Below are 27,256 nucleotides of genomic sequence, written 5' to 3'. Positions count from 1 at the left end.
CAAGAGCCTCATCGAAGACCTGCAGAGCTCCCGACCTAACTTGTAATACCACTCGTGTTTATTAGGGACTGTTTATAGGGTAGCTCCAGGAGACCGTTAGGGACGCGCGATTAAGTAAATTAGTTTTAGAAAGAGTTTTGACAGATTCGGGTTGATATTGACGAGGAAGTAAGGAATAGACTGCATTGTCTAAGCAGGCAGTAACAAAAATTAAGTCTGAGGGGATTTTAGAATTCCCTGATGATGTCGACTTTTTCCTCTGGAGTGCCCCGCGTTATAACGAATCGGCTTCGAAGAATCTAAGGGCTATTTGACATCACCGCTCCCACGTGTTCTCTTCCATCCAGCGGCTGCGGCGCCCGCCGTGACCCCGACCAACGGGCAGCGCAGCCCCCCAGCCGCGTACTGGTGTTGGATGCGAGAGCCTGTGCTTAAGTATGGTCTCTTTCCTCTGCCCTCAGAATCCAGGGTTCCCGGGCGGGGGGCGGCAGGCTACGCTCTGGAAAGGTGGCGGAGTCTCTGGAGGCGGCTGCCGCTTGTACTTGGGGCTGTGGGAGGCTACGGAGCCGGGCAGCGCGTCCCCAGAGCGGGTTTGGAACCTGCCCTGGGACCGTGTGACCGGGGTGAGGGTCGGAATTTGAGGCTCTGAGTCACTCCCACCCGGGGGTTGGGGTGTCGGAGTCTTGTTTTGGGACAGCCGGAGTGTTAGACTGTGAGGCATCCACGCCCTGACCTCGAGCACACAGGCAGGAGACCCTCCTTGAACTGAAAAATCCTCTCTAGGCAGAGCAGCAGGGCCAACACCCCTTTTGTGATCTGCTAGTTTCTGAGGACGCACTCTGTAGATGTTTCCCTTTACGCATTACTGGAGGTTTTTAAAAAAGATTAATCAAAGCAAAAAATGTACCCTGAGGTAAAAAAAAGCTAAATAACAAATTTTATTTATTTTTACGTCTCAGCTGTCAGCTTTCAAAGAAGTAATCCTAGAAGTAAAAGGGACCTTGAGGGCTCAGCTTTGGAGAACCTTTTAATTATTCTTTGCATCTTAATGAGTTTCTGTAATTAGTCATTATTTTTTATAGCTTTTATTTATTTTATTTATTTATTTATTTTGTGAGGAAGAGCAGCCCTGAGCTAACATCCGTGCTAATCCTCCTCTTTTTGCTGAGGAAGACCGGCTCAGCGCTAACATCTATTGCCAAGCCTCCTCCTTTTTTCCCCAAAGCCCCAGTAGATAGTTGTATGTCATAGCTGCACATCCTGCTAGTTGCTGTATGTGGGACGCGGCCTCAGCATGGCTGAAGGAGCGGTGGGTCGGTGCGCGCCTGGGATCGGAACCTGGGCCGCCAGTAACGGAGCGCGCGCACTTAATCACTAAGCCACGGGGGCGGCCCCTAATCATTATTTCTTATTTCAGGTACCTTTCCCTCTTCATTATTGGACTCTTAGGTAGTACCTGTTTGTTCACAATTTGTTTTATAATATAGGTGAATTAAAAAATATGACAATGTCAGAGCTATAAGAGACTTTGGAGATGATTTAACTCCCTTGTTTTCTAGGTGAAATTTAGATGTGAATGAAAAAGTGAACTTGCCCCTCTCTAGTGTCTAAGGTGTGAGCCTAGGCATAGAAACTCATTAAAGTGACTTGAATAAGTGACTTGATCTGGATCTTACAACCCCTTTAATAGCAGAGCTGGGGTTAAAGCTGGGCAAAGTTTTGCCCCCATTTAGTCCAGAGGTCATAGGCTCATCCTTTAAGCCTTGAAGCCATCCTTTAAACCTGAAAGTAGTATGCACTAATCTTTCAAAAATATTTTTTTCTCTGGTTAATAATGAGTTAGGGTTCCCAGTTAATCAGACATAACTTCCTAAACCTGCTGCAAATAATCTAAAGTAAAGGGACATGTGGTAGAGTCCTATTTTATATCAATCAAACAAGTTAGTTCAGATCAATTTAGACATCTGACTTATCAAATAAAAGACACTGATAGCCCTGGAACAGAAAGAAACATGGCTCACGAGATTGTTTTCTTTTTCATTTCTTTTTTGTTATTAACATTTTTACTTATTTGCTTTCCCTTTCCTACTCTCATATCTCTATATATACATACATACGTAGACTTTTTTTTGGTGAACCATCTGCAAGTAAGTTGCAGACATCATGACCTTGAACCCTAATTTCTTCAGCATGCATCTCCTTAAGAACAATGTTACATAGCCACAATATGATTATCACACCTGAGAAGATAACGTATTCAGATTTCTCCAGGTATCCCCAAAATTGTGTTTAGTTGTCATGACTCTTAAGTCTCTTAATCTAGAACAGCCCTCTACCCATTTTCTTTACGACTTTAACTTTTTGAAAAGACCAGTCTAGTCATCTTACAAATTGTCCCACATTGTGGATTTTCCTAATTATTCCTTCGTGTTCAGAGTAATACCACATAGGTGATACTGTGTCTTTATTGGTTAAGATGGTGACTGCCAGATTTTTCCACTGTAAAGAGACAGTTTTCCTTTTGTGATAAGTAACCTATAGAGATGCTTTGAGACCATGGATATATCCTGTTCCCCAGCAACCTGTCACCCAGTACATTTATCATCCATTCATGATCCTTGCCTGAATCACAAGACTACCAATTACTGGTACCAATCATGCAGAGACCAGCATCAATTATAGTGATAGTGGCCAGGGACCTCAGAAGAATCCCTTACTATAAACTAAGTTTGAACAGAATTAGAAATTTAGCTCCAGACCTATAATTCAAAAAATAAATGGAGGGCATCTCCCCCATCACATCCTGGTTAGTTATTTTTCTTACTATTTAGAAATTTCTGGGAATTACTTGTCCTTGTGTGTTCACCTGAACATACTACCTGGAAAGATAAGGATATTGAGTTTTTTTTGGTGAGGAAGATCAGCCCTGTGCTAACATCCATTGCCAATCTTCCTCTTTTTTGCTTGAGGAAGATTAGCCCTGAGCTAACATCTGTGCCCATCTTCCTGTATTTTGTATGTGGGACGCCGCCACAGCATGGCTTGATGAGCGGTGTGAAGGTCCACGCCCGGGATTGGAACCTGCAAACCCCAGGCCACTGAAGTGCTCTGTGAACTTAACCACTATGCCACTGGGCCAGCCCCTTAAGTATTTTTTAATACATATAATAACATATGCTAAAGAATTAATAACTTCAGAACAGATTGAGAAAACTGATTTCACTTATTGAAAAGCAAGAGGCTTTTTAAAAAATGATTTAGCCAACAGAAGTTTAGGTTTCATCAAATAGACTTAGAGCTTGAAAGATCCTGAGCAGTCATATTATAATCCCCTCATTTTTCAGGTAAGAAATCAGGCCTCACTGGAGACATTCAAGCAAAGGTTGGACAGCTACTTTTCGAGAACAGAAAGGAAACTCATGCATCAGAAAAGGTTTGAGCCTGATGACTGACACAATCTCTACTCTCAAGTTCCCTGGGTTTATGATATATTTTGTGTGACACAAAAATAACTTAGCATTGCTGTAATCATTCCCAAGACCTAAGCCAGAGATTCTATAATTCTCTTATCCCTTCCCTCCCTCTCCATGTTTCAGGGATATAACCAGAAGGTAACCCCTGATTGGATATTTGCCTCTATAATAACAAACATTGGCTTTAATATCTGGAAACCAGGACCAAATAAAAGGGCAGCCACATCGCTTCTACCTATTTTCAGCATCAAGATGGTTTGTGTGGCTGTTGGACTTTGTCAATCAGCATAACTTATGATTAAATAACTGTAAAATAGAAAGACTTAGAAGACCCCAAACTAGCAAGTAAATTTGAAAATTATTCATTCACTCAAACCATCTCCAGTATTTGCTAGGACAGTTGCCTACAATTGGGTATGCCATACTCTTGAGCTTGGTGACTGCAGAGGAGAGCTTTGGAGATACAGGCAGACTTAAGAAAATTGCTGACTCAGCTTTTGAGTTCAGTTGTAGGTCTGGGAGGCTACTTGAAAAAATAAAATACATAATTGATTCTAGAGAAGAGGAAATCATAATGTTAACATAGTGGTCTTTGAGTAGTAGAACTTTTTGCCTTTTATTTTCTAAATTCTCAAAAAATAGATCATTTTACTCTTATGATAAGCTATATTTCATTTAAAGGAGGCGATATATACTGTTAAGGACTGTGTATTAAAAGACAATACCAAGAAAATAAATAAATAAACTTCATACCAACAACATTTGGGGCACTCCTCATCTGTGTTTTGTCTAATACTTCCTGATAACAACCATCATTTGTTACCGTGAGTTGTATACTAACGGGAAAGTGGAGTACAGTGTTACCAGTCTCTGAAACTTACACAACATTTAAAGATTTCATACTTTCTGCCTCTCTGACCTCTGGTTCATATTCATTACATACGAAATTTAACCTGAAGAAATACAAGGATAGGAATAGGAAAAAAAACCAAATTTTGGCATTACAATTAGAGAACATGTTAATTTCTAAGGTTTTATAAAGAAGGAAATTGGATGTGTTTTCTTTTTTGGTGTGAGCTATAGAAAGTCCAGTTTGCTGCATGGCCCGCTAAAAACAGCGAGTTCCCTGTGCAGTTCAACAATTCAGAAGGGTCAGGGTCTTATGGATGACCTTTTGTGCTTTCAATTGGAGGCCTGTTGGTAAACCAAGTTGCCAAATACGTGTTTTATTGCCCTTGTGTGTTTTTTAAGTTCCCACAAAACAATGGTTTCATTTAATACCTATTTCCACAAAAGTTATCTAACCAGTTCTTGGATCTTTTCAGAATGTTTTCTGAGTAGGAAGCCAAAAGAACTCTAGTTCTGAACATTTACCAGCATCTACCACACTGCATCTTGTTCTTTGAAGAGATTAGAAAGCTGGACAACCTGACTTTTTTCTTTTTTATTAAACTTGTTATTTTGAGATTATTATAGATTCACATGCAGTTATAAGAAAAAATACAGAGATCCCTTGTGCCCTTTACCCAGTTTTCCACAATGGTAACACCTCACAAAACTATAGTACAATATCACAACCAGGATATTGATATTAATATGATCAAGATACATAACATTTCCATTACAAAAGTCTCTCCTGTTGCCTTTTTATAGCAATACCTACTTCCCTTCTACCCCCACCCCCTCTTTAACCCCTGGCAACCACTAATATGTTCTCCATTTGTAGAATTTTGTCATTTCAATAATGTTATATAAATGGAATCATACAGTATGTAACCTTTGGGATTGGCTTTTTTCAAAACTCAGCATAATTCTCTAGAGATTCATCCAGGTTGTTGTGTGGATCAATACCTCATTCCTTTTTATTGCTGAGCACATTCCATGGTATGGGTATACCAGTTTGTTTAACTCATTGAAGAACATCTGGATTGTGTCCAGTTTTTGACAGTTATGAATAAAGTTTCTATAAACATTTCATGTATAGGATTTTGTGTGAACACAAGTTTTCATTTGTCTGTGATAAATGCCCAGGAATGCAGTTGCTGGGTCACAGGGTAGTTGTATGTTTCATTTTTCAAGACTGTGAAACTGTTTACCAGACTGGCTATATGATTTTACATTACCACTAGCAATATCTGAGTGATCCAGTTTTTCCACATCCTCACCAGCATTTGGTGTTGTCACTATATTTTTTTAATTTAGCCATTCTGATAGGTGTGTGATGCCATATATCATTGTGGTTTTAATTTGTGTTTCCCTAATGGCTAATGATGTTGAACATCTTCTCATGTGTCTCTTTGCCATATGTATATCATCTTTGGTGAAGTGTCTTCTCATGTCTTTGCCCTTTTTCTAATTGGATTGTTTCTGTTTTTACCATTGAGTTTGGAGATTTCTTTGTATTTTCTAGTTACTAATTCTTTGTCAGATACGTAGTTTGCTTTTGATGTCAAGTCAGCCGAAAGATTTTCTCCTATTTTTCTAAGTTGTAATAGTTTTATGTTTTACACTTAAGTCCCTGATCCATTTTGAGTTAATTTTTGTATAAAGTGAGAGACTTAGTTCATGGTTAAATTTTTTGCCTATGAATATACAGATGCTCTTAGCACCATTTGTTGAAAAGGCTAGCCTTCATTTAATTGCTTTTGCACCTTTACCAAAAATCAGTTGGGCATATTTGTGTGACTCTGTTTCTGAGTTCTCTATTCTGTTTCATTGACTTATGTGTCTACTGCTCCACCAATACCACACAGTATTGATTACTATAACTATATAAATAAGTCTTGAAATCAGGTAGACTGATTCCCACACTTTTTTTTTTTTTTCCAAATATATTTTAGCTATTTCAGTCCCTTTGCTTTCCATATAAATTTTAAAATAATCTTGTCTATATTTATAAGAAATCTTACTAGGACCTTGATAGAAATTGCATTGAGCCTGTATATCAATGTTGGGAAAATTAACATCCTTACTATGTTGAGTCTTCAATCCATGAACATCATATATCTCTTCATTTATTTAGGTCTTTGATTTCTTTCATCAGCATTTTGTAGTTTTCAGCCTTCAAGTCCTGTACGTGCTTTGTTAGATTTACCCCTGGTTTTTTTTCTGAGTGATTATAAATCATGTTGTATTTTTAATTTCAGTGTCCATGTGTTCATTGCAAGTATATAGAAATACGATTGATTTTTGCATGTAGATTATCTTGTATCCTGTCATCTTGCTGAACTCACTTATTAGTTCTAGGAGTTTCTTTGTAGATTCTTTGAGATTTTCTATGTTCACAATCATGTCATCTGCAAAGAGGGACAGTTTTATTTTCTTCCTTTACAATCTGTTTGTCTCATTTCCTTTTCTTGCCTAACTGCACTGGGTAGAATTTCCAGCAGTATGTTGACTAAGAGTAGTAACAGCAGACAGCTTGCCTTGCTCATGATCTTAGGGGAAAATATTAGTCTTTCACCATTAACTACAGTGTAGGGTGTAGGTTTTTTTTTGTGTGTGTGAGGAAGAACCGCCCTGAGCTAACATCTGCCAGTTCTCTTTTTCGCTGAGGAAGACTGTCCCTGGGCTAACATCCATGCCCATCTTCCTGTACTTTATATGGGACGCCGCCACAGCATGGCTTGACAAGCGGTGCGTCGGTGCGCACCGGGATCCGAACCAGCGAACCCCAGGCCGCCACAGTGGAGCGTGTACACTTAACCACTTGCGCCACCGGGCTGGCCCCTGTAGGGTTTTTTTAATAGATGCTCATTATCAAGTTGAAGTTCCCCTCTCTTCCTAATTTTCAGAGAGTTTTATCATGAATGAGTGTTGAATTTTTCAAATGCTTTTTCTGCACCAATTGATATGATCATGTGATTTTTATTCTTTAGTCTATTAATATGGTAGATTACATTTATTAATTTTCAAATATTGAACCAATCTTGTATCTCTGGAATAAACCTCACTTATTCAGGGTATATAATTCTTTTTATATATTGCTGAATTATATTTGCTTTTTATTAAGGATTTTTATGTCTATTTTATGAGGATATTTTTCTGTAGTTTTCTCTTACGTACTGTCTTTGGTTTTGATAGCAGGATAATACTAAATTCATGAATAAGTTCTTAGATTTATGTATATAGAGTAGTTCTGTTATCTTTTTGATGTCTGCAAGGTCTGTGGTGATACACCATTTTATTCCTGATAATGATAATTTGTGACTTCTTTTTTTGTTAGTCTTGCTGGAGGTTTGTCTGTTATAATCTATTCAAACAACCAGCTCTTTGTTTCATTGATTTTCGTCTGTTGCTTTTCTGTTTTCATTTTCATTGATTTCTGCTCTTTATTATTTCCTTGCTTCTACATGCTTTGGGTTTATTTTGCTCTTCTTTTTCTAGATGCTTAAGGTGGAAGCTTAGATTGTTGATTTGAGACATTTCCTCTTCTCTAATTGTATATAATGCAATTAGTGCTATAACTTTTGCTCTTGGCACTGATTTAACTGTGTCACACAAATTTTGATATGTTGTATTTTCAGTTTCATTCACTTCAATGATTTTTTTAAAAATTTCCTTGAGACTTCCTCTTTGACCCATGGATTACTTAGAAGTGTATTGTTTATTTTCCAAATGTTTGGAGATTTTCCTGTTATCTTTCTGATGCTGGTTTCTAGTTTGATTCCATTGTGGTCAGAGAACACACTCTGTATGATTTTAATTCTTTTAAATTTGTTCAGGCTAGTTTTATGGCTCAGGATATGGTTTATCTTGGTATGTGTTCCATGAGTACTTAATAAAAATGTGTTTTCTGTGGTATTGGGTGAAATATTCTATAAATGTGGGTTGTATCTTGTTGGTTGATGGTGTTGAACATTTTTTATAATAGCTGTTTAAAAATCTTTGTCAAATAATTCTAACATCTATCATCTCAGTGTTGGATATCTATTGATTATCTTTTTTCATTCAGTTTGAGATCTTCTTAGTTCTTGGTATGATAAGTGATTTTTTTTTTATTGTAACCTGGACATTTTGCATCTTATGTTATGAAACTCTAGATGTTGTTTAAACCTTCTCTTCTAGCTGGCTTCTTTTTGACACTGCTCCATTAGAAGTGGGGAGAAGGGAGGGCCACCTCATTAATGTCAGGAGAGGGTAGAAGTCCAGGTTCCTCACTCTGTCACTGAAGGTGTTTGTGGTAGGGAGTGCTCCTCACTACTGCTGGGTGTGAGTGGGAGTTACGGCTCTCCACTAGGCCTCCCCTGGCGTCTCCCGGCCAACAGGGCCTGGAATCCTTCATTACTGCTCCCCTCCTGGCCTCCACTGACACCATAGGAGGGTATGTGGCGTAATTACCATGGGGCAGTACTGCAAGTCCTGAGTCTCAACTAGGCCTCCTTTGATACTACCCTAGAGTGGGGGAGGGAGAGGGGTACCTCATTTCTGCCAAGTGAAGTGGAGATCCAGGCTCCCCATGTGGTTGCCACCGACACTTGGGGGTGGTCCTCATTAATGCCCAGCAAGTATGAAAGTCGCTGCTCCCCAATGGCCCCTCTCACACCACTCTGGTATGGGAGTTGGAGGGCCTTGTTACAGCCTAGCGAGGGTGGACATCTAGGCTCCCGAGCTGGCTTATGCGGATGTGGGTGGGCATGAGGGCCATAGGTTTTTCTATGTCTGCCTGGACAATTTAGCAATTACTGTGTTAATGTTTTCTCTCTTAAAGGCTTCCCCTTTCCTGGCCCTTTGGTTAGACAGGGCAGGCTTTTGGGGAGGGCTTTTTTTGACTGTCCCCATTGGCATTTGCAGATTGCTGGCTTCTTCAGCTCCAAGTCTGTGATATATGAGACAAGAAAAAAGAGAATTCACCACAGTGTTGCTTCTCGGGTCCTAAGGGCCCTAGCTAGTATACTTCCTCTCTCTACCTTTTAGAGTCTGATGTTTGTTTTATATGTGATGTCCAGGGTTTTAGTTGTATTTAGTGAGAGGAACAGGAAAAAGCATGTCTACACTGTCTTCCCAGAAGCACAAGTCCTAAACCTCATTGTGTGGTATACTCACAGGATCCTCTGTTTCTTTGACTGGTTAGTGGTATTTTACAGCAGCCATAAAGATGCATCTTACCTCAGAAGCATGGCTGGTTTCATAACTAGCACAGTCCTTGGTCTGTTCAATAAATGTTTATTGAATGAATATCTATCAACTAATTAGAATAGTAACTGCTAAGATCCAAAACTATAAATAAGTTTGAAGTTGATATTAGAAGATGATGCAATAATTAGGTTTGGATTTCTGTGCAGTTCAATAGTTGGAGGGTATGGAGTCAGTATTTCATGATTTAAATGAGCTAAGAGGAACTATAATGGATATTACCTTACCTGGAACATGAATGATGATAGTCACAGCAGTACCTGAAAAACTGTGACCTTCAGTTAATTCTTGGTATTTATCAGGTAGTTTATGTGGTAAAAAATATATTGTTTATAAAGCTGTGAAATAAGAATAAAGAGCATTCACCTTAACGTTTTAGGTGTTTATGGAACACTAGTTGTCTAAATGTTGGGCTAACGTAAAACCTCTACTGCATTGTTTGTAGCAGATACAGAGGAGATTTAGTAGAAAAGATAGTTTCTATCCTGTTACTACTAAACCAAAGATTCTCTGAACTATAGACAATTACACTTTTTATTAATCATTACTTCAAAGAAAACTATGGGCTATAACATCTGGAATGAGACTAGCATAGCAAATAGAAAAGAACTGATGCTTTCCCTTACATATGGAAAAAATGACTTTTTAAAAATATCAGTAATACAAACATACAGGATAAGGAAAAAGGAGGGAAGAATAAATGCAAAAGAGGGGAAGGTATATACAGTCATGCACCGCATAACTACGTTTCAGTCAGTGACAGACTACATATTTGACGGTGGTCCCATAAGATTATTACCATATAGCCCAGGTGTGTGGTTGGCTATATCATCTAGGTTTATGTAAGTACACTCGATGCTGCTCAAACAAGGACAAAATCACCTAACAATGCATTTCTTAGAACATATCACCATCGTTAGGTGACACCTGTTTATGGTTGGGAATACTGGAATGGAATTACCATGGATTGTATTTGTTAATCAAAATGAGAATTAATTTTTTTCATGATGGTAGCATACACTTTGCCCTAAGCTTGAATTTCCTGCTCAGTTTTATCTTCATATAAGCTTCATGAAAATTTCATGCTTTTTCAGAGCCACTTTAAATAGTAATTGATGAGCTAATAAGAATGATATACACATCCAGTTTATCTTTTTGCATTTGTTATCAGGAAACTCAAAGCTAAATGTAATGCATAGAAATTCTGTTATAATCTACAGTGTATATAATTAGTATTTACTTATTCTTCCTTTTTGTTGTTGTTACTGCTGTCAAGTCGACTCTGACTCCTAGCAACCCTGTGTACAGCAGAGCAGAACCCTTCTTGATGCTTTTGCACCATCCTCTCACCTTCCAGCACTATATCAGACAACGCCCCATTGCAATTCATAGGGTTTTCATGGCTGATTTTTTTGGAAGTGAGTGGCCAGGTCCTTCTTCCTAGTCTGTCTTAGTCTGGAAGCTCCACTGAAACCTGTCCACCCTTGGTAACCCTGTTGGTATTTGAAATACTGGTGGCATAGCTTTCAGCATCACAGCAGCACGCAGCCCGCCCAGTACGGCAACCGACAGACGAGTGGTGTGGTTCCCTGTCTAGGAGACGAACCCGGCTGTGGCAGTAAGACTGCCTGCCGAGTCTCAACTACTAGACCACCAGGGCTGGCATTCTTCCTCTTACATGCTGTTTAATTTCTATTTTAAACAGCTATATTTTATACAAATCTTTTATATGAGACGTTCATCCATTTTAGAATGGATAACCAGGATAGAATATGTAAATAATGTGATATTCTTATATCCGGATTAAGTGAGCCTAGGTCTTCCATTTAGGATACGTGAATATCCCAGTAATTCAGAGGCTTTTTGACCTCCTTATCTTCATTTTTCTGTTGCCCGCAAGTTAGATCACAAGTGTCCTGTGTTCAGAAGTTTCTGATGAGTCTCTGATTTCCCTTTTTGAATTGTAGAATGTACAACTCCAGTAACTTCCTTTTAGAGTCATTTAGAACTCTGAATATCTTTCATTAGGGTTGTTGATTTATAGGTGGATAGTGTTTGTTAATTAATAGAACCTTTGCATTTATGTAGAGATAGTAAAAGGATCATTAGTAGTACAGGTCAAAGTTATATTAGCAACCAGTGGAATAGTTAAGTACTTATGGGAAGACACCAGAGATTCCTTGCTTTCCCTTAAAATGCTACTAGGAATGGGCTTTATTTAACAAGTGGCTTTGCAAAGTAACAGAGCAAACCGTCTTAAAACTGAGATTTAGATAGACAGGGCCTTTGGGTCTCATAGCTAAGCATTAAAAAATCTAATTCTAAACTGTCAGGTTCTTTGTTGTCATTAATGACCTGGGAAATGGTGGGGGTGGGGGGACATATAATTACATACTCAGAAATTTATAAAATATGAACAATAATTTCAGGTAGACTTGTTTCCATTCTATTTAATAAACTATTCTTGTTTTTATTACCTAACTATTCAGCTAGCATAAAAACATTTGTTAATAGATTGACAAACTTTTTTTTTTTTTAAATCAGGTGACTAATAAACATACCAAAAGAATATGGCTGCACAAATACCAGAATCTGATCAGATAAAACAGGTAAGGTATTATAATTAGGGAAAAAAGATTTTGCAAAAAATTTAAGTCACTACTGGATGCAACCATGTCAGTCAATGATCTCAAAAAATAACTTTACATTTCATTTCCAAACATGAATGTTAAATGACATGAAGCATACTTATTTTTCAGATAATTTGACAGAATATCCAGGAAAGAATAAATAGTCAATTAGAAAAGTTGACTATATTTTTTCGATCATATTATACCCATTTAAGTTAATGAAAGAAACTTTGATTTCAAGTATTACAGGATATTTCACCTAAATTCAAAACATCAGTAATTAAAGTGTTTTAAAAACCAAATATTAAAGAACCTTCTGATTTGTTTGTAGTTTAAGGAATTTCTTGGAACCTACAATAAACTTACAGAAACCTGCTTTTTGGACTGTGTTAAAGACTTCACAACAAGAGAAGTAAAACCTGAAGAGGTATGAAAAGTGTTGCCCACTAAAAGTTCTCTAAGCTTGTCATAAACAATATAAATGGGATCCCTCTAAGCTTTTCGCTTGTTCTTAGTTATTACAGGAATTTGGGCTACATTTTATGTTCCATTGCTCAGAGGAATTGAAGCAGCCAAGGACCCATGGCACTGAGTTTAACGATGCCAGATTTAACATGACAGTCACATTGTACAACGGCAGACTTTTTTCAGAGAAGGTGCCTGGGGCTTGCTGAATTACTGTTCCATAGCAAAGATTCTTAGTAATGAGATTTCAGTCAAGATGGCCTGGCGAGAGAAACTTGACATGGCTTTTCTATCTGACCCTAAGAATTCAGGTTAATTTTAGAAAAAGCAGAGCTTGAATTTGGTGGCTCATATTGCATAGGTGGACTCTGAAAACCCAATCCTGTTAGAAGTCGTAACTTTTAATATCCTCATCAAAACATTGATATATTGGCTAAAAGTGACATAAACTTTCTCTAGTGGAAGATGCTGATAAACATTCATGCCAAGAACTTAACATATAACCAGCAGTTAAGAAGTACTTGTTAAATAAATGATGGAGTTGAGATGCTAAATGTAATATTCTTCTTGTTAAAAAGTAAAAGTTTGAAAGTTAAGAATGTTGAGAATGAAGTTTCTCATTAAAAAGGACAAACTTGCTACTGGGGCCTACATTTTAACAGTCAGAATAAGGGATAGGCATATAGGCTTTTCAGTTAATATCGAAACATACGTGCAGAAAATCTAGTCCAGAAGGCAGGGACTTAATTGCCATTGTTCTCAGTGCCTACAAACTGGTAGGCATTCTGTATATATTAGTTTTTGTAAATAGATTAAAGTATTAACAGTTGAAAGCTATGGTCACTTGCTACTCATTAATACCATTTAATTCTCAGATATATTCAAAGAAAAGAAAAGCACCCACTGGTGGTTCTTTGAGAATACGTGCATTTTTTCAAATTAATATTTTTGTGTTGCCTCTTGGATCTTCTCTTTTTAATTTCTAGACCACCTGTTCAGAACATTGCTTGCAGAAATATTTAAAAATGACACAAAGAATATCCATGAGATTTCAAGAATATCATATTCAGCAGAATGAAGCCCTGGCAGCCAAAGCAGGACTTCTTGGCCAACCACGATAGAGCAGTCCTGATGGACGGACTTCTGAAGAAAGATGGCCAACAGCTGCTGCACTGGAAATGAGGATTCATCTGACAGAATCCCCTAAAAGCAGTAGCCACAATGTGAAACCATCTATCATGACTGTTTGGCAAATGGAAACCACTGGAGAAACAAAATTGCTATTTACCAGGAATAATCAAAAATAGAAGGTCTTATTGTTCATTGAAAATAATAAGATGCAACATTTGTTGATGCCTTAAGATTTAGCAGCTTGGTCCCTTGATTAGAAAAATAAACCATTGTTTCTTCAATTGTGACTGTTAATTTTAAAGCAAAATATGTGTTCAATCATGTATGAGATAGAAAAAATTTTATTACTAAAGTAAAATAATTGGAATTATCACTGAGCAGTTGTTTATACTATATAGTACCATAGTATTCCCTCTGGACTGTGGATACGTTGAAATGTTTTTCAATCAGGATCATCCTCCAAGTATTCCTGTTCATTCATGTCTGCCTCAAATTGCTGGTAAATACATAAAATAGTTACTTGCTAATCATTTCAATGCACGATCCTTCTGCTTCCCTTCCTGTGTCAGGGTGGGCATTACACAATCTTATCCTAGCTACGTTTTCACATATTTTCAGGAAACATCCTATCTGAGACTAGCTTGGGAATGTTTAAGAGTTGACAGTTACACTCCAGTGGCACTGTGTTGTTTTGTGTTTTGTTCAAAAGCTGCAAGTCCAATATGAATGATTCAGAGTCAGATCAACGATATACAGTGTATTCTCAGCCAGGAAATGTGATCAGTGTAATAAAAAGTGAACAAAATTAAAGTAGCGTCTTATGGCTAAATGAATCTTAAATCCATGCATTTGAAGGAAATTCTAGTTGATGTATAAGCTTGGTAAATGTAAGTGGACTAATACCTATTAATAAACTGGCTTATGAATGGATTTCATTTGATACCAGTCTAAACTTGTAACTAAATAGAACACTCATTAGCCTATATGTTTAAATTTACCAAAGTAATTTCTATGTTTTGTCATATTATTGGAAAGTAGAAGTATTGTTCTGCTTTGAGAATTTATGGTTTTCTATATAACATCTAATTTTTAAGCCATTAGGTCATTTAACTAACAATACTACTTACAGGCCTCTGTTGACACTGCAGTCAATAATTGTGATGTCTTTGCAAGTACAAAGACAAAATATTAACAGTGCTATCTTTAAAGTTGAAATGTATAATACTCAATAAAATATACAATTCTTTACAGTCAAAAGAACATGAAAGAAGAGGCTTGTTTCATCTTAAGGCAAGAAAAGCAACCAAAAATTCAGAGATTTTACTCAAAATTTTAAAACTTTGGGCCCTTCACACACATACTTTGCTATTTCTATGTAAACAAGTCCATCATGGTTATTTACTGTGTTCATTTCACAAAGATAATTAAATATGTGCTCACCTGGCAAATAAGGGGGATTTTGTGCAACAGCATCTCAAATACCTTGGGAGGGAGTGTGTGTTTGAAAACCTTCAGAAGTTCCTGTGGTTGCCCACACACTAAAAGGGCATTGCTGAGATGTTCAACCCCCATTCTATGTTCTCCTGAAACAGATGAAGTTTAGAGCAAAACTTGAAAGTTCTCCAAAATATACATTCTACAAATTACCAAGAAAGCACCAAGCATTAAAACTAAAAAAGCATATTAAACTGAAGACTAAGCAAGCCTCAAAAAGAGTGAAGAGTATAAATGGGGAAAATGTTGAGCTGCAGTTAGATTCACTGTAATCAAGCTGCAATAGGAATAATGTTATGACCCAAATTACTATTTAAAAGTGCACTCTTGGGGCCAGCCCTGTGGCTTAGCGGTTGAGTGCGCGCGCTCCACTGCTGGCAGCCCGGGTTCGGATCCTGGGCACGCACCGACGCACCGCTTCTCCGGCCATGTTGGGGCCGCGTCCCACATACAGCAACTGGAGGGATGTGCAGCTATGAGATACAGCTATCTACTGGGGCTTTGGGGGGAAAAAATAAATAAATAAAATCTTTAAAAAAATAAAAGTGCACTCTTGCGTTGGAAATGTTCATGTTCTGCAATTTGGGTATGCAAGAGGGGGGTATTGAGTTTTTTTTAAAAGTTGTGGTCTGCTGTTATTGATATGAGATAGATTATCTTTACATGTGTGATTAATGAAATATAGATGAAACATCTGATGTTCTGGCTAAATGAGACTTTTTAAAAATAGATTCTGTTATCAGAGTTGAAACAAGATTTAGTCTAACATGAATTACATATCCAGGGGAAAAAAGTGATTTATGAACTTTGATTTCTAAGTAGTTTTAAAATGAGTTTTAGGATGATTGGCTATAAATTAAGAATAAAAATTTGTGAAGAGTAGAAATTAATCAGAATTCTGTTTAGGTTAAAACATGGACTCAGTCTCACTACCTCATTTTAGGAAACTGAGGCAAAGATCAGTGAAATGATTTTAAGGTTTCAAAGCTAATGAATGCCAAAATTAGTAACAGAACCTAATTTCTGAGCCTTGAGACTACAGTATGCTGTCTCTCTTCAGGTGTTACGTAAGAACAGAAGTTGAAACTTTGACATACATTTTATTTCCTACCTAGTTATATTAAATATATTTCCCTACAGTTAAATATAATATTAGATTCTTATTAACTGAAACTGATTTTCCATTTTATTGGTTGAAACACATGGTCATATGAAGAGACAAGTGCATGATGGACAGAAAATAATGCTTCCCAAAGGCCTGTATTAAACTGAGAAATCATGAGAAGGACACGACCTAACTTGGATACATGCACACAGCAAGCTTTGTCAATACTACGTTGGTTTTAAGACAAGGTTTTGTGTCTAGACACCTAAATTTACATTTTCAACATAAGAAATGTTCCTTGCTGGGTTTTTATTAACTGTTTTTGTAGACATTTAAAGAAGCTCTTAGATGAAACACTATACTAGTATTTCACTAAAAGGTTTAAGTTAATAAAATTATAGCTTTATGGAAATGACACATTAAGTCAAAATACTTTGATTGTATTGAACCTTTTAAAGAAAGAAAAAGATAACAATAGTGCCTGCTCCCAAGTTGTTGGAGCTAATGTGACAGAAACACAATAATCAATTTGGTCAATTAAGTCAACCAACAATAAATTCAATCAAATCAGGGCCGGCCCCGTGGTTTAGCGTTTGAGTGCGTGCGCTCTGCTGCTGGCGGCCCGGGTTCGGATCCCGGGCATGCACCGACACTCTGCTTCTCCGGCCATGCTGAGGCCGCGTCCCACATACATCAACTAGAAGGATGTGCAGCTATGACATACAACTATCTACTGGGGCTTTGGGGGGAAAATAAATAAATAAATCAAATCTTTAAATAAATAAATAAATAAATAAATTCAATCAAATCAGCTAATCAGAAATTTCAATCAAGATTATTGGCTCTGTGATTATAGATGTCACCACAATTGATACAACTGCAGAACTGTGCTACCTGACAGCAAAGGAATGAGAACGGGGGTGGGGCACAATCGAGAAGATACAGACAACTGGGTGAAAAATTACTGTATTAGAACACTGGTTGTGCACCAGTGTATTGTAACAACCCAGGGAGGTTTAAAAATACTGACGCCTGGATCCCATCCCAGGGATTCTGATGTAATTGGTTTGGGGTTTGGTGGGGATTTAAAGAAGAAGCAACCAAGATGAGAACTGCATTAGAAGTAAAATATAAGAGAAGACTAATGCTTAAAGAGCTAATTAATCAATTTAGGGGTTCACAGAAATAATGTTATCACCTTTGAGAGGTAAAATTTTAAAACCCAAGTTTGTGATTTTGTTTTAATCATCTCAATATTTGTAACATATTCACCTCTAACTAAACTATTACATGATAGCTCTTAAAGTGAACAAAAACAAAATGTAATAAAATAATTATCTGTTACTTTTAATTTATAATTCATAATTTTCCTCCCCAGGTTTATACTATCCCAATTCAATAAATGTTAAAGCTAAAAGGTTCTATCTACTAATTTAATTGCCCCTATATCCAGGGAGTATCCATGTCGAGGGATTAATCCAGATTTTGTGAGGCTCCTGATTGGGTGCTGGGGGCCAGCCCGGTGGCATAGCAGTTAAGTGCGTGCGCTCTGCTTCAGTGGCCTGGGGTTAGCAGGTTAGGATTCCGGGTGTGCACCGACGCACCACTTGTCAAGCCATGCTGTGGCGGTGTCCCATATAAAGTAGAGGAAGATGGGCACGGATGTTAGCTCAAGGCCAATATTCCTCAGCAAAAAGAGGATTGGCATCAGATGTTAGCTCAGGGCTGATCTTCCTCACAAAAAAATAATAATAATAATTTGGGGGCCCCTTTTAAGAAAAGAATATAAAATTATGAATACAAAATTGGTAGGACCCTTCCCAGGACCTTTGAAATGGCCCATGCAGAAGGTCCCTAAAGCTTATGCTTCATTATCTTGTGTAAAATCACTCGTGTTTATCATTTAAGTCAGTTTTAACTCTTCATTTTGTCATTAATATTTAACAGATACTTTTAGTCCATTTATGAAACTACCTAAAAGAAAAGATTAGTACTGAATAAAAAACTAAAATTTCAAATTATAATGATTAATGTGCAATGACTTTGAAGGGCTACAATATTTTTTTTATTTCTCAAAACCTTTATCATGGTTTTAAGCCACTGAATTAAAGTAAGAATCTTGGCTATTGCTATGACTTGTCCAGGATCTTAACTTTCTCTTTGTTTTTATAAATCCTGGAGGATGTTACCCTCTTAAATGCAGGATGAAAAACAAAATCATTTCAAAAAACAACAAAAAGAAGCTAAAACAGCTACATGCACTGTGATATGCAAGAGAATCTGCAATGCTTGAAAAAAAAAGATACATAAATGGGTGTAATGCTCATTTAACCAGCAACAAGCCTCAAAACAAATTCTTTTCTTTCCAGGGTTTAACACCAGAACAAAGACATGATTATTATGTATAATATTTATAAAACACTTACATTTTCTACCATCATTTTACCTGATGATATTGTGAAGTTTTCTGAAATCTATCTGGAATTAGGTGGGGATAAATTATAATTCAAAATACAATTCATGGGGCCAGCCCAGTGGCACAAGCAGTTAACTGCACACGCTCTGCTTCGGTGGCCCAGGGTTCACAGGGTTGGATCCCGGGCACGCACTGACGCACCACTTGTCCTGCCATGCTGTGGCGGTGTCCCATATAAAGTAGAGGAAGATGGGCACAGACGTTAGCTCAGGGCCAATCTTCCTCAGCAAAAAAGAGAAGGATCGGCATCGAATGTTAGCTCAGGGCTGATCTTCCTCACAAAAAAAAAAAAACAAAATACAATTCATGGACGTTAAGTGTGAGGCAGCCCCTGCATGCATCACTACATCAGACACAGCACAAGAACGGTCGTTCATAATGACTTTATCAAAAAATTATTTTATTAAGAATAAGAAGGCAGGAAAATTTTTATAAAGCAGTTAAAATTTTTAAAAGTTGTGATTCATACAACATTTAGTCATTTGGAATATTCATTTACTTAGAATTTTACCCAACAACAAATAAGGTGTTCCTGTATCTGGCCTTGCCTCTCCATCCGCCCACTTCCATGACGCAACACACACTTGGACACTGACTCCGATTCAGCGGAGCGGGACAGGGCGAGGAAGGCGAATGCTGGACATTGCGCTTTAACTGAAGCAAGTTGGTTAACACATCTAGCTAGTTAGTTATTGGGACAAATACCAATCAATCAATATTTCTTGAGCATAAATTATCATAACTGCTTACAAAAGAATGTTTACATTCTTGGGCCGGCCCCGTGGCTTAGCGGTTAAGTGCGTGCTTTCTGATGCTGGCGGCCCGGGGTTCTGATCCCGGGTGCGCACGGACGCACTGCTTCTCCGGCCATGCTGAGGCCGCGTCCCACATATAGCAACTAGAAGAATGTGCAACTATGACATACAACTATCTACTGGGGCTTTGGGGGAAAAATAAATAAATAAATAAAATTAAAAAAAGAATGTTTACATTCTTACCTCTAGATAACCAAAGTTCTCCCATGCGTACCTCTTGCAGAAAACGCTCTCGCAATTTTTCATTCTTTGCTGGATCCCACAACTAAAAGATTCACAAAATATTTAACAATGAGTAATGAATGTAAGGTATATGATTACTGATTTAAATTATTGAATTTTTATTAAAAAAGCCCATCTTGAGCCTAGTCTCTAAATCCAAAGTATGACAAATGCAGTTGTTCTTTACAGTATTTAAAACAATTTCTTAAAATGGAGTTACAATTTCAGGCAATAAAAAAAAAATGCCTGGCATATTCCAGTTAGGCTGAGATGCTTATAATAACTCTCATCCATATTTTACCCAGCTTACTGAGTACACACAGTAGAAATCCTACTGTAATTAACTATAACCAAGGTAGCTTTGCATGTTGCAAATCTATTTTCTTGCCTGGGGTATTAACAGTACATGTTGATTTGGCAAAGGGCATGGTGTGGGATTGGCAGGGTAGCTGGTGGTGTTCAGAAGGATGCTGTGGTTTGCTGCAGCCTGGTTCATGAAGGTGACAGGGTCACAGGATAGTGTCCTCATTGGTACCATGTCCAGGGCTGGTCTTTAAAGTTAAGGTGGGCAATCCCTAGCTCAAAATATCAACTCTACTGCCAGTCATTCCAGGTTCAGTCTTTTATATCCAGAGGGTTTTTGTGGTTGTTTGCCCCAAGAATTCTCTTTTTAAAATGGGATAATCTTGGGGATGGAGTCATATTTTAAGCTTTTATCAGCAAAGATGCTAATGGTCACTAACAACCACAGGTTTCACTCACAGATATTTAGTGCACGAGCAAGAGCAGGACACTCGGAAGAGCTTGAAAGGGAAGGAGCCCAGAGTCTAACCCAGGGAAAGGACAAGTGTGCTTAAGATAATAACATAACAATGAAGTCCATCATCCTCTGGGGCGCAAAGTACAGAGACATGACATCTGGTTGGGGAATAAGGGGAAGTTTCTCAGAAAAGACAGCATTTGGAATGCAGAGAAGCTCAGTGAGAGTCTGAGGAAGAAAGAGTACAAGCGATGCAAGAATGCAGGGAAAATATCAAGTGATCTTATAGCTGGATTACGATAGGGTGAATGTAGCAACAACAATAATCACCAATTATGGAAGGCCAGCTATGGACTAGGAACTTCACATATATAATTTCCAATTCTCAGGAAAATAAGTCTGTCAATACTGAAAGCGCCATGGAAGGCCGTGGTGCCAAGAGAAGGGGGTTGGTGTTACATATGCAGAGCTGCAGTTTAGAAGGAACTGACTCCAACAGCATATGAGAGGCAGGGAGATAAGCCAGGAAATTATTACAATAGTGTGGATAAACGGCAATAAAAGCCTCAAGTAGCATGGAAGTAATGGAAATAGAAAGGAAATAGGATATGAGATAGAGCATAGAAAAACAGGAAATGGGGATTGATTGTGGAGGATGAGATTGATACTTAAGCAACACAAGTTGGGTCACACAGGGAGGCTGGTGACATGAGCAGCATCATAAGGACAGAGGAGAAGGAGCAGTGGCAAGGGATGAGATGATGAATTTACTTCCAAACTCACAGCTGAGGTGCCAATAGAGCACCTAGGTGACAGAGTCTGGCAAGTAGAGGAAATTCGGGACGCTACGTCTAAAGGGTCCATCTGAGATCACTTACAGAGAAGCGAAGGAGCTTCCAAGGAGATGAGGGAATATGCAGATCTGAGGGCAGTGTTTCACAAACAATCAGCTGAAGGAGCGGTGAAAACTGGCTTCTTGGGCTCCACCCAGACCTACTGAATCAACCTCTAGGACTAGGGCCCAGGAATCTGCATTTTCAACAAGCTCCTCATGTGATCCTTATAAATTCTAAAATCTGAGAATTATTGCCCCCATGATCCCTGGGCTACCCTTGACCTCCTAAATCAGAACTGCTGGTGCTTGGGTCAAATAACCTATATTTTAACAAACGCCCCAGGTAAACCTAACGGAGATGGTCCCTGGACCAAACTTTGGGAAAGAAACAAGACCTGGGGTGAGGAGGAAGAGAGAGCCTAGAAGAGGTGGGAAGAGACATCCCTCAGTGCCTTAGTTTACTTGTCTATAAAATTAGAAGGAAAGAGTTGTCATGAGGCTTATATAAAAAACAGTTGAAAAATCTCACTTCTGCCTCTTCTTCATTTGAAATAATTCAGATCTTCATTATTTCCCATCTGGACTGCCACTGATTGTCCTGTCTTTGACTTCCCTCCTCCACCCCATCCTCCAAAAAAAAAGTAATTGCATCCATTCCGTGAAATAAAGGTGCCATCACTGGTTATTCCCCACAACAGAAAAATATCCCAACTTTTCAGGTTGGCATTCAAAGCCCTCCATAATAAGACACCAAACTACCACTCAGCTATCTCTCTGGCTACAACACTCTTTGAATATTGCAATTTCATGGTCCATGCCTCTGCACAAGCTGTTTCCCTCTGCCCACAATAAACAACAATCAACAAATATTTGCTAGGCACCCACCATGTACTGGACACTGTTCTAGGCACTGGAGAGACAATGGAGAGCAAGAGAACAGACAAGGTCTGCCTTTAGGAGCTTGTTCTAATAAATAGAAAGCATTAACCAAATAATCACACAAACAGTGTAACTGCAACCACGGATAAGGGCAATGAAGGAGAGGGACCTGGAGCTGCCCAGGCTCTGCCCCCATCAGAGAGGTCAGGGAAAGCATCTCCACTCTCATGTCCAGCTCCTTGGACACTCCCCATCCTGCTTCCTTAACTATGTCAATTGAACCTTTATTCCCAAAGTGACTCTCGAAACCCCAGAAATCCTTGACTCCTGCATCTCCATGACCTTTTAATCAGGCGGCACCAACTATCTATTCTTCCAGATCAGTTTATCTCATGTCTCTCATCACCAGTTACCATGGACACCGTCACAGTTCAGGACTTGTATTACCTGTCACCTGTATGCTGCAATAGCTTGTCCTTTCCTCTAATCCATCTAGTACACTCCTGCCTGATCAATCTAACCTAAAAAGTTTATTTCTTTCCTTCTTTTTTTAAAAAAATTTCTGCTCAGAATCTTTGGTAATTCCCCCACTGAATCTGAATTCCTTAACCTGGCCTTCAAAGCCTTCCCTAATGCGACCCTTACTTAGCCCTCCACCCTTCCCCACTGGGACTCCTTTGTCAAACTGACATGGAATAGGCCTGGAGATCCCCCACTGTGCCCCTTTATGCACGTGCAGTTCCCTCCATCCTGAATGTTGTCTCCTCTGAAACCAGGACCCAAATTGAACACATCGTGCCAGGCTCATTCACTGCCATCTCTCCTCCAAAGTCTTCTGCGAAAGACTGCATGTTCCAAAAAGTGTGTGGGATCAGAATTGGCCACCCTAAAATGTGTCTCTTCTGCTTATTTTTAAGAACAAAAGACTCAGGAAGAACCTTTAACCTTCCCCCTAATTGCCTAAAAGAATTTAAGATAGAAAGCCTACTCCAGGAAGGAGCTAGCATCATAGATAACTACAGTATAATATGAACTAGCTGTGGTAGACGGGGAGGAACCTAGCAAGGCCCATTTGATCAAAGTCCTCTCCATGTCCCACTGTCTTTGCAAGGTATGCCAAACACTTGTTTACCAAACACTTGCTTTTCCATCCCCATGTGAATTGCCTTCCTCCCCTTTGAAGTCCAAACCACTACACCCAACATCTTCCTTTGTCTTTAGCTGAAGATGGTATTTAAGGTGGTGGCTTCAGCCATTTTGGTGACTTACTGTTTTCCTAGGTTTCTCCCACCTATACACGTTATCAAATTTGCTTGATTTTCTCTTGTTATTGTCTCATGTCAATTTAATTCTTAGACCATGCAGAAGAACCTAGAGAGTAGAGGAATATGCCTTCCTCCCCTACAACAGCCACAGCAATATTCCCACTCCCACATGCACTTCCAGAACTTCATCTCCCCTATCAAGAGGTGGAGTCTAGTTCCTCTCCCCTTGAAATTGAGCAGGACTCCATGCTGCAGGAGTGGCACCACCTGGCATCCTGCTCTCCCACACGTTCTCTTTCTCTCAAATATATATATATATAAATATATGCATACATATATACATGTATGTATACTTGCTTGCCCCTTGGGCCCCAGTCACCATACTGTGAGGAAGACCATGCCACATGGAGAGGACATGTGTAGGTGTTCTGGCCAGCAGTTCCAGCTAAGTGGACAGTCAGCATCAACTGCCCAACCTGTGAGTAACGGATCCTTCCGATGACCCAGCACCCAGCCCTGGAGTGAACCTGGCTAAGGCTGAGTGGAGCAGAAAAGTGCTGTCCCCACCCACCCCTGCTGAAATTGCAGATTCAGGAGCAAAATAGATATCATTTTAAGCCACTAGCTTTAAAGCAGCAACACGTAAGTAGAACACCCTCCACAATCCTGGCCTGGAAATGATCCTCTGCCCTCCAAACTCTTGTTATGCGGAGCTCTTCTTCCCCCATTGCTAACCTCGGCCACACCTAGAACAGTGGCTGACACACAGGAAGCTCTCGAATAGGCAGGCATTGAATGACAGACTGAATGAAGGAAGGTTGAGACTTAATTCCTCGAGAAAATTCATAGAGGAACCTAAGAACTCTCTGCAGCAGTTTTACAGCTGACGTGAGTTAGTCAAGTTGGGCCGATCACCAAGATGACTGTTATCTTTAAAAACGACTGATCAAATTCCGTTTTGGAGACAGTAGAGGATATGCTGTCTTCTGAACTAGAATGAACCGCTCTGCAGCACAGAAGTGGGCGGTGGAGGAGCCCTGCCCTCCGGCCGTGGCCCGCCTGGGTGTCCAAGTGTCTGGGGTGGCTCCCGTAGGACAAAGGCTCCTCTTCTTCCGATTAAAAGAAGCGCCTGCTCCTACAACTAGAGCTGCCTTTGCACAGCGCCAAGGGGTTCTTCCCTCCTTCCTTTCCCTTTGTAAGCAGACGATCAAGACTGAACCTCGAGCGAGCGTCAGCGGCCGAGGGCAGGCGGGCAGGGGAACCCGCCGGCGGGGAGGTCACTCACAGTAACTTCACCTGGGCGCCGCGTCCCCCGGCCTGCTGCTGCTGCTGCCGCTGCCGGGCCCTTCTCTCTGCAAACACAACGGGCAGGTGCGGGCGGGGAGCCCTCCCGCCGCCCGACCACTCCCGGGGCCCCCGCCCGCCCCGCCCGCCGGCCCGACCACTCCCGGGGGCCCCGCCCGCCCCGCCCGCCGCACTCACTGTCCCGCAGGCGGCGCCTGAAGGCGGGGTCGCCACGCCGCTTGCGGTCGAAGTAGACGCAGTAGGCGAGGAAGGCGACGGCGCCACCGGCCGCCAGGGCCGCCAGGAGGCCGAGGAGGGTGCGGACGCAGGGCATCCGGCCGCGGGCGTCCCACGAGCAGAGCGTTGGGCGCCGCCGGCGAGCGCGGGGCACCCGGCCGGCAGGGGGCGTCGGCGCGGCGCCATCCCGCCTCGGGGCTTCCCCCGCACCCGGCGGCCGGCGGGCTGAGCCGCTGCCCGACAGAGGGGGAAACCGAGGGTCCGGGGGCACATGCGTGGGACGTCTCGCAGCCAGCGAGTAACAGAGCCCTTGTTTGAACCCAGGTCTGTCGCACTCCAAATTCTGAACCGCTTACCCAAACGCGCCCTGTCCCTATGCCTGCACATCACAGTATGTCAGGAATCTAGTTAGCTGGGGAACCGGATCCTCCTGAGGCCTCTGTTCCCTCTCCTACAAATTTCATTTGACTCATAACTTTGGTCACTTAGTTCACAGCACTGCCCGCTCAGCACTTGAATGCTGGCCCGTTCTCCCCAACCTGGCCTGCTAGGTCACCTGAAAGGACCCGAATGTCCAAAGTCCCCAACCACATTAGGTCAATAGGGAGAGGAAGGAGGAATTTTGAAGCAATAATATTTAGCCTAGAAAAAAACGTTAATTTGCTGGGCTGGGGCTGATAGTCCTAGAGCAAAATCAACTCGGACAGAGTTTTTATTTTCTCTTTCTGTTAAACAGCTTTATTGAGGTATAATTGATATACGACAAATTGCATATATTTAAAGTGTACAATTTTATACATTTTGACACATGTATACCTCCATAAAACCATCACCAAAATCAGGATAGTAATCATATCCATCATCCCCGAAGTTTCCTCAGGACCCTTTTTAATCCCTTTTTCCGTCTTCCTTCCCTGCCTCCCCCACCATTCCCTGCCTTCTGTGACTATAGATTAGTTTGCATTTGCTAGATTATTGTATAAATGGAATCATACAATATGTACTCCTTTATTGTCTGGCTTCTTTCACTCAGCATAATTATTTTGAGATTCATCCATGGTTTTTTATCAATAGTTCATCTTTAGTTGTAAGTAGTATTCCATTTTATGGATATACCACAATTTGTTTAACCATTCATCTGTTGATAAACATTCATATTGTTTCCAGTTTTTGGCTATTACAAATAAAGTTGCTATAAACATTTGCATACAAGTCTTTATATCGACACATCTTTCCTGTTCTCTTAAATAAATGGCTAAAGGTGAAATGGCTGCATCATATGGCAGGGGTATGTTTAATTTTTTAAGAAACTGCCAAACATTTTTCCAAAATGGTTATACCGTTTTGCATTCCCACCAGCAGTGTATTCCAGTTCCTCCATATCATGGCTAGCATTCGTTATGGTCAACCTTTTTAATTTTAGCAGTCTAGCAGGCATGTAGTGAACTCGCACTGCGGTTTTATCGTGCATTCCCCTAAATGCCTAATGATATTGAACACCTTTTTAAAAATAGACTTTATTTTTTTAGAGAAGTTGTAGACTCACAGCAACATTGAGTGGAAAGTACAGAGGATTCTCTTATACCTCCTGATCCCACACAAACACAACCTCCCCTGCCACCAATATCCCACACCAAAGTGGCACATTTGTTATAATCAATGAACCTGCATTCGTATCATATCATTATCACCCAAAGTCTATAGTTTTACATTAGGGTTCATTCTTGGTGTGTACTAATGTATAATGCTTTTGACAAATGTATAATAACAGGTATCCATCATTATTGTATTATGCAGAATAATTTCCAAGCCCTAAAAATCCTCCGTGCTCCATAATCCATCCTTCCCTCTCCCCAACCTCTGGTAACCACTGATCTTTTTACTGTCTCCATAGTTTTGCCTTTTGCAGAATGCCGTATACAGTCATTCATCACTTAAAGATGGGGATACGTTCTGAGAAATGCATTGTTAGGCAATTTCATCATTGTGGGAACATCATCGAGTGTACTTACACAAACCTTGATGGTATAGCCTACTGTACACCTAGGCT

At 39.8% G+C, this 27,256-nt stretch overlaps 2 protein-coding genes across 4 annotated transcripts; one reads left to right on the top strand and one right to left on the bottom strand.

Moving 5' to 3' along the window:
* The first annotated feature begins 327 nt into the window (after nt 1-327).
* Nucleotides 328-14,764, top strand: TIMM9 (translocase of inner mitochondrial membrane 9). 2 transcript variants are annotated; one of them, XM_058567025.1, is made up of 5 exons: nt 328-435; nt 3,345-3,433; nt 12,153-12,217; nt 12,570-12,665; nt 13,690-14,764. In XM_058567025.1, the coding sequence occupies exons 3-5, from the start codon at nt 12,179-12,181 to the stop codon at nt 13,822-13,824; spliced, it is 270 nt and encodes an 89-aa protein (XP_058423008.1). In that variant the 5' UTR covers nt 328-435; nt 3,345-3,433; nt 12,153-12,178; the 3' UTR covers nt 13,825-14,764. The 2 variants fall into 2 exon arrangements, with proteins under 2 accessions (XP_058423008.1, XP_058423009.1); XM_058567026.1 differs by lacking the exon at nt 3,345-3,433 and having other exon boundaries at nt 335-435.
* TOMM20L (translocase of outer mitochondrial membrane 20 like) lies at nt 6,976-25,303 on the bottom strand. 2 transcript variants are annotated; one of them, XM_058567027.1, is made up of 5 exons: nt 25,168-25,303; nt 24,982-25,037; nt 19,908-19,989; nt 15,275-15,417; nt 14,277-14,330 (listed from the first exon to the last, which is right to left on the bottom strand). In XM_058567027.1, exons 1-5 carry the CDS (start codon nt 25,301-25,303, stop codon nt 14,277-14,279), a joined length of 471 nt encoding a protein of 156 aa, XP_058423010.1. The 2 variants fall into 2 exon arrangements, 1 of the variants encoding a protein (XP_058423010.1); XR_009223687.1 differs by lacking the exons at nt 14,277-14,330; nt 19,908-19,989; nt 24,982-25,037; nt 25,168-25,303 and adding exons at nt 6,976-9,291; nt 9,836-9,868 and having other exon boundaries at nt 15,275-15,337.
* Between the last annotated feature and the right edge of the window lie 1,953 nt (nt 25,304-27,256).

Source organism: Diceros bicornis, chromosome 24 (genome assembly GCF_020826845.1).
Source record: "Diceros bicornis minor isolate mBicDic1 chromosome 24, mDicBic1.mat.cur, whole genome shotgun sequence".
NCBI classification, from domain to species: Eukaryota; Metazoa; Chordata; class Mammalia; order Perissodactyla; family Rhinocerotidae; genus Diceros; species Diceros bicornis.
Note: the sequence above shows the minus strand (reverse complement) of the source record. Positions and strands in the feature narration are given on the sequence as shown.